Source organism: Mytilus edulis, chromosome 2 (assembly GCF_963676685.1).
Source record: "Mytilus edulis chromosome 2, xbMytEdul2.2, whole genome shotgun sequence".
Taxonomy (NCBI): Eukaryota; Metazoa; Mollusca; class Bivalvia; order Mytilida; family Mytilidae; genus Mytilus; species Mytilus edulis.
This window is the reverse complement of record NC_092345.1, coordinates 11099547-11112828: the sequence shown is the minus strand read 5'-3', so window position 1 is coordinate 11112828 and position 13282 is coordinate 11099547. Positions and strand designations below refer to the sequence as shown.

At 30.4% G+C, this 13282-nt stretch overlaps 1 protein-coding gene across 1 annotated transcript in view; it reads right to left on the bottom strand.

Annotated features, from left to right (window-relative positions):
- The window catches only part of LOC139511435 (breast cancer anti-estrogen resistance protein 3 homolog), a 45999-nt gene extending 37687 nt beyond the window's left edge, over window positions 1-8312 (bottom strand). Inside the window, exon 1 of the mRNA XM_071298186.1 lies at window positions 8264-8312. Within this exon, the coding sequence (XP_071154287.1) occupies window positions 8264-8265 (2 nt within the window). The 5' untranslated portion in view covers window positions 8266-8312. The remainder of the gene's footprint in view (window positions 1-8263) is intronic.
- Window positions 8313-13282: the final 4970 nt, after the last annotated feature.

Below are 13282 nucleotides of genomic sequence, written 5' to 3'. Positions count from 1 at the left end.
CGCCTTATTATTTCAAGGATTCTAGAACTTGCTGACTGCAGAAGGCAGAACTCTCCAAACATCAGCAAGTTAACATCCAAATTAACAGTTTTTTTAATTTTTCAAAATCCAATCTTTAGCTGGTCTGTAAAAATTTCTCCTAATCTACTGGGGATTCATTTATTTTCGTGTGTATAAATTTTCATGGATTGATGAAAACCTGCATATTCCAGAGGTAAATCCAGAAATTTTCATAAGTGGGGCCCACTGACTGCCTAAGAGGGACCCACTCCAGTCATGCTTCAGTGATTCCCTATATAAGCAACCAATTTTTTTCCCAAAAAGGGGGGCCCGGGCCCCCTGCCCCTAAATCCACCTCTGTATTCGTGGATATTTTATTTTGTGGTTTTGTCTGTATATAAAGCCAATTGAAAATATGTTATTCGTTGAACATTTACCCACAATTTTAAAACTGATATCCACAGTATTATAGATTGTCTCAAAAATTAGTGTTGTCTCTGTGACTGCAAAAGTTTATTATAAAGACTGCATAAGGATGTTAAAAATTGCTAAAATTACCTTAACAGTGACTGTGCCCAAGATTATTTTAAATTGGTCCAATGGTTGAGAAAAGGAATGTATTATAAAGTTTCTGGACAAAGACAAATTCAGTGTTGTGATTAAAGGTCACTACACTTCTGGGTCAAGTGAACTAATTATGAAGGTTTAATCTTTCACATCACAGGTTAAGTGGACCTGTTTGAATAATACACATGCCAATAATTTCAACATCACATTTTTTTCTTTCAATTGAGAAACCCTCAAAATGTTGTGACCGATAAACAGACTCTGCAAAAAGTATACTCATTTACATGTATTGTCGAAATGCGCATCTGGTGCAGAAACATTGGTACCGTTAATGTTATTACTACCACTGGGTCAATGCCTTCTGCTGGTGGACTGTTAGTCCCCAAGGGTATCACCTGCCCAGTAGTCAGTACTCCGGTACTGGCATGAAAATACGGATTTTTTGTGTTATTAAATTTGCTGTTACAAAATATTACAAATTATTATAAATTAAGGAATGTATCTCCCTCATGCAAAGCTCTAATTCCTTTCACGGATTTGGCTATACTTTTTGGAACTTTTGGATTATAGCTCTTCATCTTTTATATAAGCTTTGGATTTTACATATTTTGGCCACGAGTATCACTGAAGAGACATGTATTGTCGAAATGCGCATCTGTTGCAGAAAAATTGGCTCCGTTAATGTTATTAATTATATGGTAGCTATATATATAGTTGTAAGACTACAATTCCTGATCTAAAAAAAAAAAAAAAACACATTGCTCAATATCATTTCAACCGTAATTTCAAAACTATGTGATACCAAATCTAGCTTTTAAATTTATGATTTGATTTACAGAAATTTATAAAAAAAATTGATTGTGATCCCAAGTTTTGGTAACAAAATTAAATAAATTTTCAATGGTCACTAATTAAAAATCAAATCACTTTTATACTTTCCCATTAATTTGCTATTGTGAGTCACAACAAAATGCTAGATGATGTCACTTATAAAGAACACTTCCTTTTTGCAGATCTTTGGAAAAGAAAGATAATATTTGCTGATTGTCTTCATATCATCTTACAATCATAAGAGAAACAGATGCCACCACAGAATCTTGTAAAATAAGATATAATTCTCCTTAGATTGAAATTTAAATTTTTCTAAAATACCCTGTGCAAAATTTAGCTGTTTCAGAGTTAAAAGGTATCACACTTGATGTAGTGAAACAACCATTATGTATACCTAAAACAGATTAAACACTAAACGTCTATTAATATTGAAAGCTTAAAATATCTGAGTGCTAAAACAAATGACAGCACAATATCAATTAATTCCTTTTCAAAAAGAGATTCATTTAGAAAGGTTTCAAATTACTGTATACATAAAATAAAACTAAAAAAACAATATTACCTTCAACACCTCATAAAACTGACCACCATAAAAAGTAAAAACCCTTTGTCTGATCTTCAGTATGGATTTAACTGAAGTTATAAATATAACACCTATTGCAGACTATAGAGAAACATGAAATAAGACAGCCTAAGGCTTCCAAACACATGTCTTGTAAGGACATTAAACATTTAACACCTATATTGAAAGAAAACATTCTATTTAAGATTAAAAGTTTTGTTAAAGTATAGATTTGATAGACACTTACAAGTTAGATAACTCTATTGTCTGTTAAGATATATGTCTAACAGGCCCAAAGCGAAATGATTTGGTGATATTAAAATATGAATTTCTAGTCATCTTCATTTTCATCAATACATTAAACATGAAACTTTCTATCCCTATTATGTGGATGCATTATTTTTTGTAGGTACCAATTTTCGTTGATGCAGGTACATTTATATTTTTATGGATACAAATGTACTAGAATTTGAGTTTTTCAAATATTCTGCGTACAAGCCTACGGAAAATTTGCATTTTAATGAACCATTAAATTTGTTGTTCACCTACCTTACACCAACAGAATACAAGAAAGATATAGTGCTCTAGCATTACAGTAATAATTCACAGTATTAGGGTAAATATTGTGACTTTGCATAAAACTAAGTGCTTTTAATATCTTAAAAGTCAAATCAGGTTGAATAGATAACACTAAAAGTTTCAGAAACACCATAAGCCAAAGTACCAGCTTATTGACCTTGTAGACATAAAATGATTTTATCTTCCAAAGATGCAGGCATATCAAACTATATTATACATAAACAGGTAATGATTGGATATACATGGTTAAAAACCAAATTTTCTTACACAGTCTATCTTTTTGCTGATATGACCTTTTACTTTGACCCTATCCCAGATCTTTTCATTTGTTTGTCCCATCATTAAAAGCATTCAACTTGTTGATCAAAGGGAGATAATTCTAATTGAATGTTATCAAAAATTTCAAAATAGTTTCAAATATTAATATAGAAATAATTATCATAACTTTATTATTGCATAAAAGTAATTCAACACCAAACAACAAAAAACATTTCATACGTATGTGCTATTCTTTTGTAAAAAGGAGACAATCAGTATCGAGACTGATGCTTTTGTTATTTTTTATAACCTCTTAGATCATGTGTAGATTTATTTCATATTTTGTCATGTCACAAACTTTTAGAGCTTTTGGTTTGCTCATTATTGAAGTCTTATGTTGACCTTAATAGTTGCTTTAATCTATCTTGTAGTCTACAAGGTCATTAAGATGGTACTTTGGCCAATAATATGCTGATCAACAAAAAACATCATCAGATCAATTTGAGGAAAGTTTTAAATATTCATCCAAAAAATCATTGAAGTGATATTTACTGAAACTTATCTGCTCCTACAGTTTGTACCATATCCCATGTTAAAACAAATAATGACTGTTCAAGTCAACGTTCTGTTCGAATTGTGACTGTTAAAGTCCAGTTTTTGAGGCCAAATAACCCCCCCCCCCCCCTTTGGAAGTTCCTGGCTACGGGCCTGCTAACACACCTACTAAAGTACTAAATCTGTTGCTGATAATAGTATTCTGTCCACACAGAAAATATATATATATTAAGTCTTTGAGTTGTGTCTAATAGAGGCATAACTTTTCCTGGAGAATTCTGATGATAATGTCAGTTTCTGAAACTTAGTTGGCCATGGGTCTGCAGGATACAGTAACTGCATATACATACAGAAAAAAACAAAGCGATTCAGAGCATCAGTTTCAGGCATTCAGTATTTAAGCTTTCTTTTAACAAGTATTTTGAATCTCTTAATTACATTTAGGAACACTATCCAATAAATGCCTTCACATATGAAAAATCAATTCTAAAGCTTAAAATTCTGAAGCATTTGCTTTCAACTCATGGTTTTTTAACTAGCACTATCTGTATTCATTAGATATTGAAAAAAATATCATTAACAAGAGGAATATGAGATAAGAACCCAATTTGATGAGTAAATTTCATCAAGCATGTAATCTTGACCATGCTGACATACATGATTTGCCATTAACAGATTAACATTGCCATTCAGTAGTATAAGTAAAAATTTTAGTCAACATTTTCATTCCATTTCTAATGGACTAGGGAAACACAATCATTTGTGTTTAATACCGCTTTCAACACTACTAATGCTATTTAGTGGTCGACTGTTTTTATTGGTGTCCAGAGGAAGCCAGAGTGCTCAATCAGAGCCACTGACATTGGTAAGAAAACTTACAATCCTCGTCAATTAAGATTGGAACTCACAACCTCAGTGTTGACTGGCTAGTGATACAGTAGTTAAACTACTTAGACCACTGGGCCACCAAACCATGTGGTAAATACTAAATACAATGTATTTGTATAAACCCAATAAGATGCTAATACATGAATGCATTAAAGAATAACGACCAAAGGTACCCAATAATGTCTGAAATGTCTTACTTTTTCTCTAGTCTGTCTACAGCATACATCATGAGAATCCTAAGTTTCCTTCTTTATGCTCCAATAAAAGATATTTATGACCTCACATTTGAACTGTACTTTTAACACATTATTTCAACTCTAATACATAGTAATATGATCTGTAAATCAGCTCCATTAATGATACTTCATTGCTGTCAAATTCGGTGAAAATCCATCATTAAATCCATTTTAAAGTGTAAATTACTTTAAATATATGTCTGATATCAAAATTGTTTACAAAATCGTGGTGTCTTGGCACAACAAGCACCCTGAGGTGTAAATCCATGTCCTTTCACAAATAATGACTTAATTTTGGAGATATTACAGCTTTTAATGTCATAATTCACTTATTTTGTTATGTAAAATTAATCCACCTGTTAGGGGATTAAACTGTACTTTATTTCATTCATAAAAAAGACAGACAATACTAAGAGCACTTAGCTAATCTACTAACAAGTGTACATAAAATTCAATAGTTTCTAATCATTAAGAATAAAGGTTATCAAATTATCTATTTTAGAGTATTTTTTGTATGAATAATTCCATTATTACAACCACTGTAGTTGACCCAAAGTTACCACACACAGTGACACATATTAAAATTTATCATTAAATCCTATATTTTCAATCACTTTTCAATACAGTACAATACAGTTAGATCCACATTTTACACAGAATTAATCCTCTCCTCCGACAGGTATTCATAAAAAAAAATCCCCAAAACGCATTAATAATTTTTTTCTGTGAATTGTAAAAGTAATTTCCACAAAATTAATCCAATGATCAGAAAAGAAAGGAAAAGTCCAGTTTGACGACCTTTATATGAAAATATCAGTACTGTTACACAATTATCTGTAAAAAGTACCTGGAGACACATTAACATGTCCCTATATGAGATAACAAACCAGTTACCCCAGACTTCATGGACACTTCCACATTTTTAATTTTATTTATTTTGTCTGATGTCTAACTGATAAATGTTTCACCTCTCTGACCACATCACAAATTTTAAATTTTAAAACTCCTATATTTAACCAATTGCACTCGCAACATTCCATTTAAATTAAACTTTTATAAAACCTGATAAATTTAATTGAATCATGGCAACAATAAAGTTGTGGAGAAAAATTTACAATCTAAAAGGTATAAATAAAAATTGTAAGATAATTATTTAGTCATACAATTCAATTTATTGTTGTTTGGTATGTGACAGAATACATTTGAATGCTAAATAAACTTAGTTTTATCGTATTGTTTTGCAATCGGACAATGCCAGGCTCTATGTATATCTTTCAAACTTTTTGAATTAAATACTTTTTAAAGACTAGGGGTTTTATTCAGTTTTTATGTTGTTATAATTAATGTTTTTTTAATGCACATATTTTGTTTCTGATATTACCATTTTGTTGAAAAAAATGTCATAATTTGCCTATACCCCCCATTAGACAGCCACATCAAAGGTAATATCTAAGTCCATTTTTATTTGATTTAATAATTTAACATTTTTTTGTTATTAATGTTAGCCTTAATCTAAAATATGAAGTTTAAAATGTTTGTATACTGTACAAATCATCCTCCCAAAATAAATGTGTCCCTACTAACCTGGTGACCTTTATATTAAACAAGTACAATTACAATGAGAAATTCTCTACATACATCTAGATCAATATTAAAAATCAAACATGAAGTAATGTATGAGCAATTAAATACATTTATTTTTTTATATGAATAAAATAAGATATTTGTCAACAAGACAATCTAACAATACCTATCAAAATGAATAAAAAACAAATTAGTATTGAAGATTTTATAAGTTTTGGTCTTCCTATTCTATATAATAATAAGATATCAGATATCAAAACCAATGAGACAACTTTCCACCAAAGATAAAATGATGTTAAAACTAGCAACTATATCTATGTTCTAAATGACAAATTGATCAGACACAAGTTATACAACTTAGCAATGTCTTTTCCAAAAATCTCTTGCAAGGTATGCCCAATCATATTAATTTTGATAATTCTCCTTTTCTGTTACAGTTGGAAAGAAACAGAAAAGTATGGTCTATGAAAGTTAACTTTGAAGTGGACAGTAAAGGTTATTTTTTTTAAGTGTTTGCAATTTGTCTTTAATCCAAATTCAAAAAGTAATCTATTCATGATAATGGTCACTTCCTATCTGGGACTATTACTAACTATAGTATAATAAGTCCCAGTTCCTATTCAATTTAACCCGAGATACATGGGCTGGAGTTTTAAGATGCTAAAGTTCACAAGGTTACAGTTCATGTGGGGCACTTTATCCTACCAGATTAAACTATAGTATCATATAGGTTAATTTTTATACCTTATACCCTGTAAACTTGGCATACATTTTTACACAATAGTCAATACTAATGAATACATGAAAAGATTTGCCTTCCTTTAAAGTTTTGTGTACTATAAATGTCTGGTTAGTGAAGCATTGTGACCATCAGATAACTACAACCAAACACCTCAGGTTCACTTAACAGTGCACTCATAATATAAATGTATTTTTCCAACCGATAAATTTCAAAGGCATTCTAATCAAAATTATTGAAGCCTATTGACATGGTGAGAAACACAGAAAATGGTCCTGAAAATGGTATATATTCACCTGGATTTTAAGCCACCAATACAAAATAAATGACCAAGTAGGGAGTGACATAATTGCATGATTTCAACAGACCACATAAACCAGTGGTCCAGTCAATTTCAGAAGTAGATGGAAGCCACCAACAAAAAAATGAATCAGCAATAGGGATTGATATGTATTATCCAGGAACAATTTGACTATGTTTTCTTCCTTTGGTTTCTTAAAAAAAAAGTATTAATTACAATAGGTATGTTCTGTAAATGATAAATTTCAATTATTTTCATACTCTATAATTTTCTATTATGATCTTCAAAAAGATTAAGGTGAAACATACATCAGTGAGACAGCAACCCAGTTAAAACATAAAAATAAAGACGTCTGAATGGTAATATGATCTTCATTAATAAACATATGTACATGCTCAAATTGTGTCAAATCTATCTACTAAGTAGAGACTATCAAATATCTGTCAAAATCAAGTCTTTTCAAAGTGTAAATGAAATATCTTTGGCTTGACATCTTGTATAGACAATACTCTGTTGTTAAAAACCATATGTTGACCTTTAAATGGCTTTTTTTTTTTTGTCATTGTGTTGCAATATCACTGGCATGTACACATGCATTACTGATCCTGAACTATAACATATGTATAAATATGTCTCAATGCAATGCTGTTTTTATCATCGAAAGTTGACAAAATGCAGTTAATAAAAGAGAAAACAAGTAATTGCATCTAGTGTATATTTGAAACTTCATGTCTGTATTTTTAGTCATACATGAATTACTTTTATATATAGGTACCCATGGAAGCAATTTCCCAATTGTTTTTGACACATGATGCCTGCATCACTCCATGTTATTGTGCTCAGACAGTTTAATTATGATGAATATTTTCCTTCTTGTGAACAAATGCCAATTACAAGATTAAATGTAAATTCTAACACTTATTGGCAAGATTCAATAGTCATCATACCTGTAAAATTTACCTAAAAAATCAGCATTTAACTATTTACCTGCTTTTTGTTGTAAAGGAGTTTGTTTCCATGCAACAAGTCCCCCCCCCCCCCCCCCCCCATAGTGACCCCATGTCCAATCAATATGTTGCAGTTGGTAGGGTCAGATGTATCCATTAAAAAAATTAAACATCATTTCTATCATTCTGAAATCAATCATACATAGTTTATATTACATTTTAAAAGTCCTGTTACTAAATTTCTTCTTCTAGATCTTCATTGATGTATATAATTGTAAAGTCAGTGTCGGTTTTAAAATTCCGGAAATCAAAGGTCAAATGTACTTTTGTCAATGGTAAAACTGTATTAATTACAGTACTTGGTGGCGATCTTGTGGATTTTAAATTGTAAATGTTTCATTGCAAATCGTCTTTTGAATACGAACTATGTTTAGGACTTCAGACCATACCAAATTACATCTAAGGTTCTAAACGAGTTAGCCAACGAAATAGCACCAATACTCAGCATCATCTTTCAACAGTCATATGAATCTGGAGAATTACCAATAGACTGGAAATCAGCTAACGTCTGTCCTATCTTAAAAAAGGCCAAAAATACAAAGCAGAAAAATGTTGTATGATTAATTAGCTTGGACTTTAAAAGCAACCACAAAATCAAATACAAATAAATACATGCACAATATTACCTTCTCATTTTGTACATGGGAAGCATGGTGCCGCAGAGTATCCAATGATCCAACTGTATTCTATATGATCTACGAATTAACACAGAAACTGAACTATCAATACATGTTCATTGATCTGGATGATGGATCTTTTGTCAGTCCACCATATTATCTTCACATATACCATTCATCAAAATAACCTAACATCTATTATTTTAGTCAGCATAAACGATCTGTTTAAGAGACAAGAGGATTTTAAATAAAATTTAAAGACCACACACGAACCGATTTTTTAAGCTAAAATTTGATGTAAATTGTGTATACATACGTTTGTATACATATCTTTTATTACAATTTTTACATTTTTTACATTTTAATTGTCGGTACAACATGTAGACATTGCTTCCTTTTGGAGCTTCAATATATTTTTGTATTGTGTCATATATATGCAATTGCCTTATACATGATTAACAAAATTTAAGGGAAAATCCTGATATTCTTCTTATCACATTTATCCATATAAAAAGCACCTGCAGCGCTTCAATTTATATCTCAATTTTCCTGCTGATCTGTCGTAATTTCCGATCACCACGTTAATTTTCTCCAGAAAACCGATTATTTGAAAAACAATTTATAACAAATTTATTCATAACCATATTTGTAATATTTTTTTCAAATAATTAGACATGTTATATCCTGACTATCGTGCTAAGTATGGTTATTGAGAACATTCATCAAGTAAAAGTTGGAAACACATTGGCTGGTTGACACCATAAATAATGTATTTTATATCACAGTTTTGAAGGCTCTTTTACGGAACTTATAAAAATTATACAGCTGACTATGCGGTACGGGCTTAGACCGTTGTTGAAGGCCGTACAGTGATCTATAGTTGTTAATTTCTGTGTCTTTTTGGTCTCTTGTGGAGAGTTTTCTCATTGGTAATCATACCACATCTTCTTTTTTATATATGTATTTCAAATGGTACCTATATAACATGATGGATGGATACGGAAAACTCTAAAATAACGAGGTACTAAGTGACAAAAGCACAAAAACCAATAACAATGCACATTTTCTGAAACCAAGCTCAAAATACGGTGGAAAGTTTCTTAGCAAGATAAAAAGAAATCATCGTGTCGATCTGATTTTAAAAATATAGATCCAGCGACAGGAAATAAATAATATATGTTCTGGTTCGTGTAATATTTGCCACTGAACTTTTTAATACAATGATTCTTTACTGAATTCATGCGTTGTCGTGACGCATCATTGATTTGTTTATTCAATATAAAGGTACAATTCGAATCGTATTGGTTTCTAAGGAAACAAGATGCTCTTCTGTTAATAATTCGTCATTTCGATATCTCTTTTTACTTTTATTTAATGCATCGATGTTCATGTTTACAGTTTCTTCGTATCTCATCATATTTTATAATATTCCAGACAAATAAAGCTGTCGAAAAAATCACCACCTTTAGAGGGATAACTCCGGCATACAAATTCATCCAATAATTTCGGTCATAGTAGAATTTTAGTAAATTTTGTATTGCTGATCTTTTATCCTTTTTACATGTTCTATCTTTATTAGTTCTCAAGATAATAGACAAAAACGCTTAAATAAGTAAAAAAAAAAAAAAGTTTTTCAAGGGCCATAACTCCTACAAGTTATCATCCAATGGTATCGAATTTTTTTTTGCAGGTTTCTAGTTCTTGTATTGATGATTTTTTTTTTTGGTGTCTGATACAGTGTCTATACCTGTGCATTTATGGTTTTTAGATAAAAGGCCAAAAACTAAAATTAGTAGAAAAAAATGTAATTTTTGGGTAGTAACTCCAAAGAGAAGTCATCAGGATATTGAACTCAACCCTGATAATTTTTTTAATTAATTAGGTAATAGGTTAAATTTATCTTGAATTTTTTTTAGGACACCCCTTACCTATACAAAAATCAATTAAGTAAAAGAAAAAAAATCACAATTTTGGTTTTTATTAAAATGTTTCTTTTTTATTTTTGTAATAAGTATGATAAGCCAAAAGTTAAACTACCAATATATGAGTTTGGGACCATCTTTAGTCGTAAAATATTTAGTTTTAAGTTCCCTGAGAAATATGCCACATTGTTGTTACTACATGAAAATAAATACATGAATTCCATACTTTAGTAAAGATTGAAAGACTTTTTGAAAAAAATATTGGGATGTGAAATTAATTCAGGGAAAATTGACAAAACCTCTTTCATATCAATAAAAAGATATTCATAGCAGTAACAAATCAATTTTAAACATTAGAAAATCATGAGAAAACTCTACTCTTTACATGTCTTATTTCAGTGTTAATTTTCTGTCGCAACTCTTATAACGGCTACAGTCACGTAGAATTCATAATATAATTTGAAAGTTAAATATTTGGGTCATTTTCAAAAAATGTCGAATTTTCAGTACACCCATGCTAAAAAATTTATTTCTAATGGAAATTTCAGTTGTAATGGTTTAAATGGAATCTTGTCGGATTTGTGATTCAGAATATTAATAATAAACACACCTAACATCAATTTTGATAAGATTAAACTGCATTTAAGGCCGATTTTGGGGGTATTTGTGTGCGTACAGTGTCAGAAAACCCCAATTCAAATGATTTTTTCCGATTTTCTGATCAAATTGATATCTGCAAAAGAGACTTTTTAAGAACGTTTATTATTACTCTAACGACGAATCGTAGCTTCTTTATCATTGTATGTAACATATTATCTACAAACTAAATTCAATCAGCGTACGGGAGGTTCATGTCCATCCTGTTACCGCTACTTAAGTCAGCCGTTAAATTATTCCCCCTATGAAAATTGAATCCGTCAGTGCTGATTTCAAAAGTACAAAGTAATCTTTACATTTAAAACACATCGTTTCTTGAACGACAGTGTAGAGAAAAGAAATTTCAAGGCATTTAGTGAAAAAAATAGAGTGTACTTTTTTTTCATGTCTATGCTGTTACCAACAATTTTGATTAATTACACCAACAGTATATGCTTGTAAAAGCTGCAATAACGTGTTGGAAACCAAATTCACAATTGAAAACCATAATCATTTCACCAAAGGGAGTAGTTATTTCACAACAGCAATCAAAAACGAAAAAAATTGTCTATCCTGTTATGTCTATCCTGTTACTATGGTTGCTATGGTTACAGTAACAGGATAGACAATTGTAGACAAAAACGTCGTTAAATTTTTTTATCTTAACATATAGGTGCAAAACGAATGAAATGTTTCATTGTTTGAACTCATCCTAAGGTTATAACGTCTTAATCTTCCCAATTAAGCATTTGCAGGTGAAATACTGATATCGGTAACAGGATAGACAAAAAGGTAACAGGATAGACTTTTATATAGTGATATATCAGAAACGTACGTTCCTGTTACCAATGAAATAAAGAGAACAGTAAACTAACTTATGCTGAATTTACTTGATGTTGGGTTTATTTGAAAGGGTGAAAAAATGCCGAACAATATAAATTGCTATCTTAGACTTGCATTACTGGTGGTAATTTTTACAACTTTTGAAAACCAATTTTAAGAGGCATTTTTCAGTACAACCTGGAAAATTAGAAAACAATCTATTATTTTACAGAATGAATATATATAGAAGTTTATTCTCTTGAAAACCTTCTAATTGGCTACGTAAAACAAGCTTAACATTTTATCTCAACCTTTTCTTAATATCCCAAAATTTCTTTTGAAAATGGTAACAGGATAGACAAAATATTGTACCACCGATCAAAAAATGTTTCAAGATATTCTTGTATTACATCATTAAGATTGCATCTTTTGTTTTGATTTGCTTATATAGAGGGTTGTTTGAATAATTAACTTTTAATATTTTTTTCAATTTCAAAATTCGACATTTTTTGAAAATGACCCATTTCTGAACTTAAAAAAAATACTTTTTTTAAAAGTTAAACATACCTTAACTGGATCTTTCTGTCTTTGTATAACACTACAATAGTTATAACCATTAGCTTAGTTTTCCTCAAATGCAAAAATCCACTACTATTAGTTATTTTAGGTTAATATGTTTGCCTTAGTCCTTCAGAATGAGGCTGTAATTGGAATGTTTAAAATCTATCCTGCGGTATTGTGATGTGAAGTATTACTTATCCACTAAGTATATACCTATGTAATTAAGTTGCTCTCAGCAAGACGTGCTGTATAGTGTTCAATATATCTTACTTATAGTGATCATCCAAAATGTGTTTCCAACTACATTAATATCTTACAGATTTTTTAGAAGTGTTGTTGGATGATGTATACTGTCAGATTATAACATGGCATTTTTCGTATCAGATGTATTATCAGCCCAAAGTTCAATACCAGCCCATATGCAGAAGGCTGTATAAAAATGACTTGTTATAATCTTTTTAGCGATCATATGCTTCAACAATGGAGAAAAATAACAATTTTAATATAGTGATCCTTTTTTAAAGTGGTTCTCAAGTAAAAGTTAAAAAAAAAAGTGAAAAGTTTACGAACGTCGGACGCCAAATGTGACACATCCAATATGAAATATTTCTAGCATA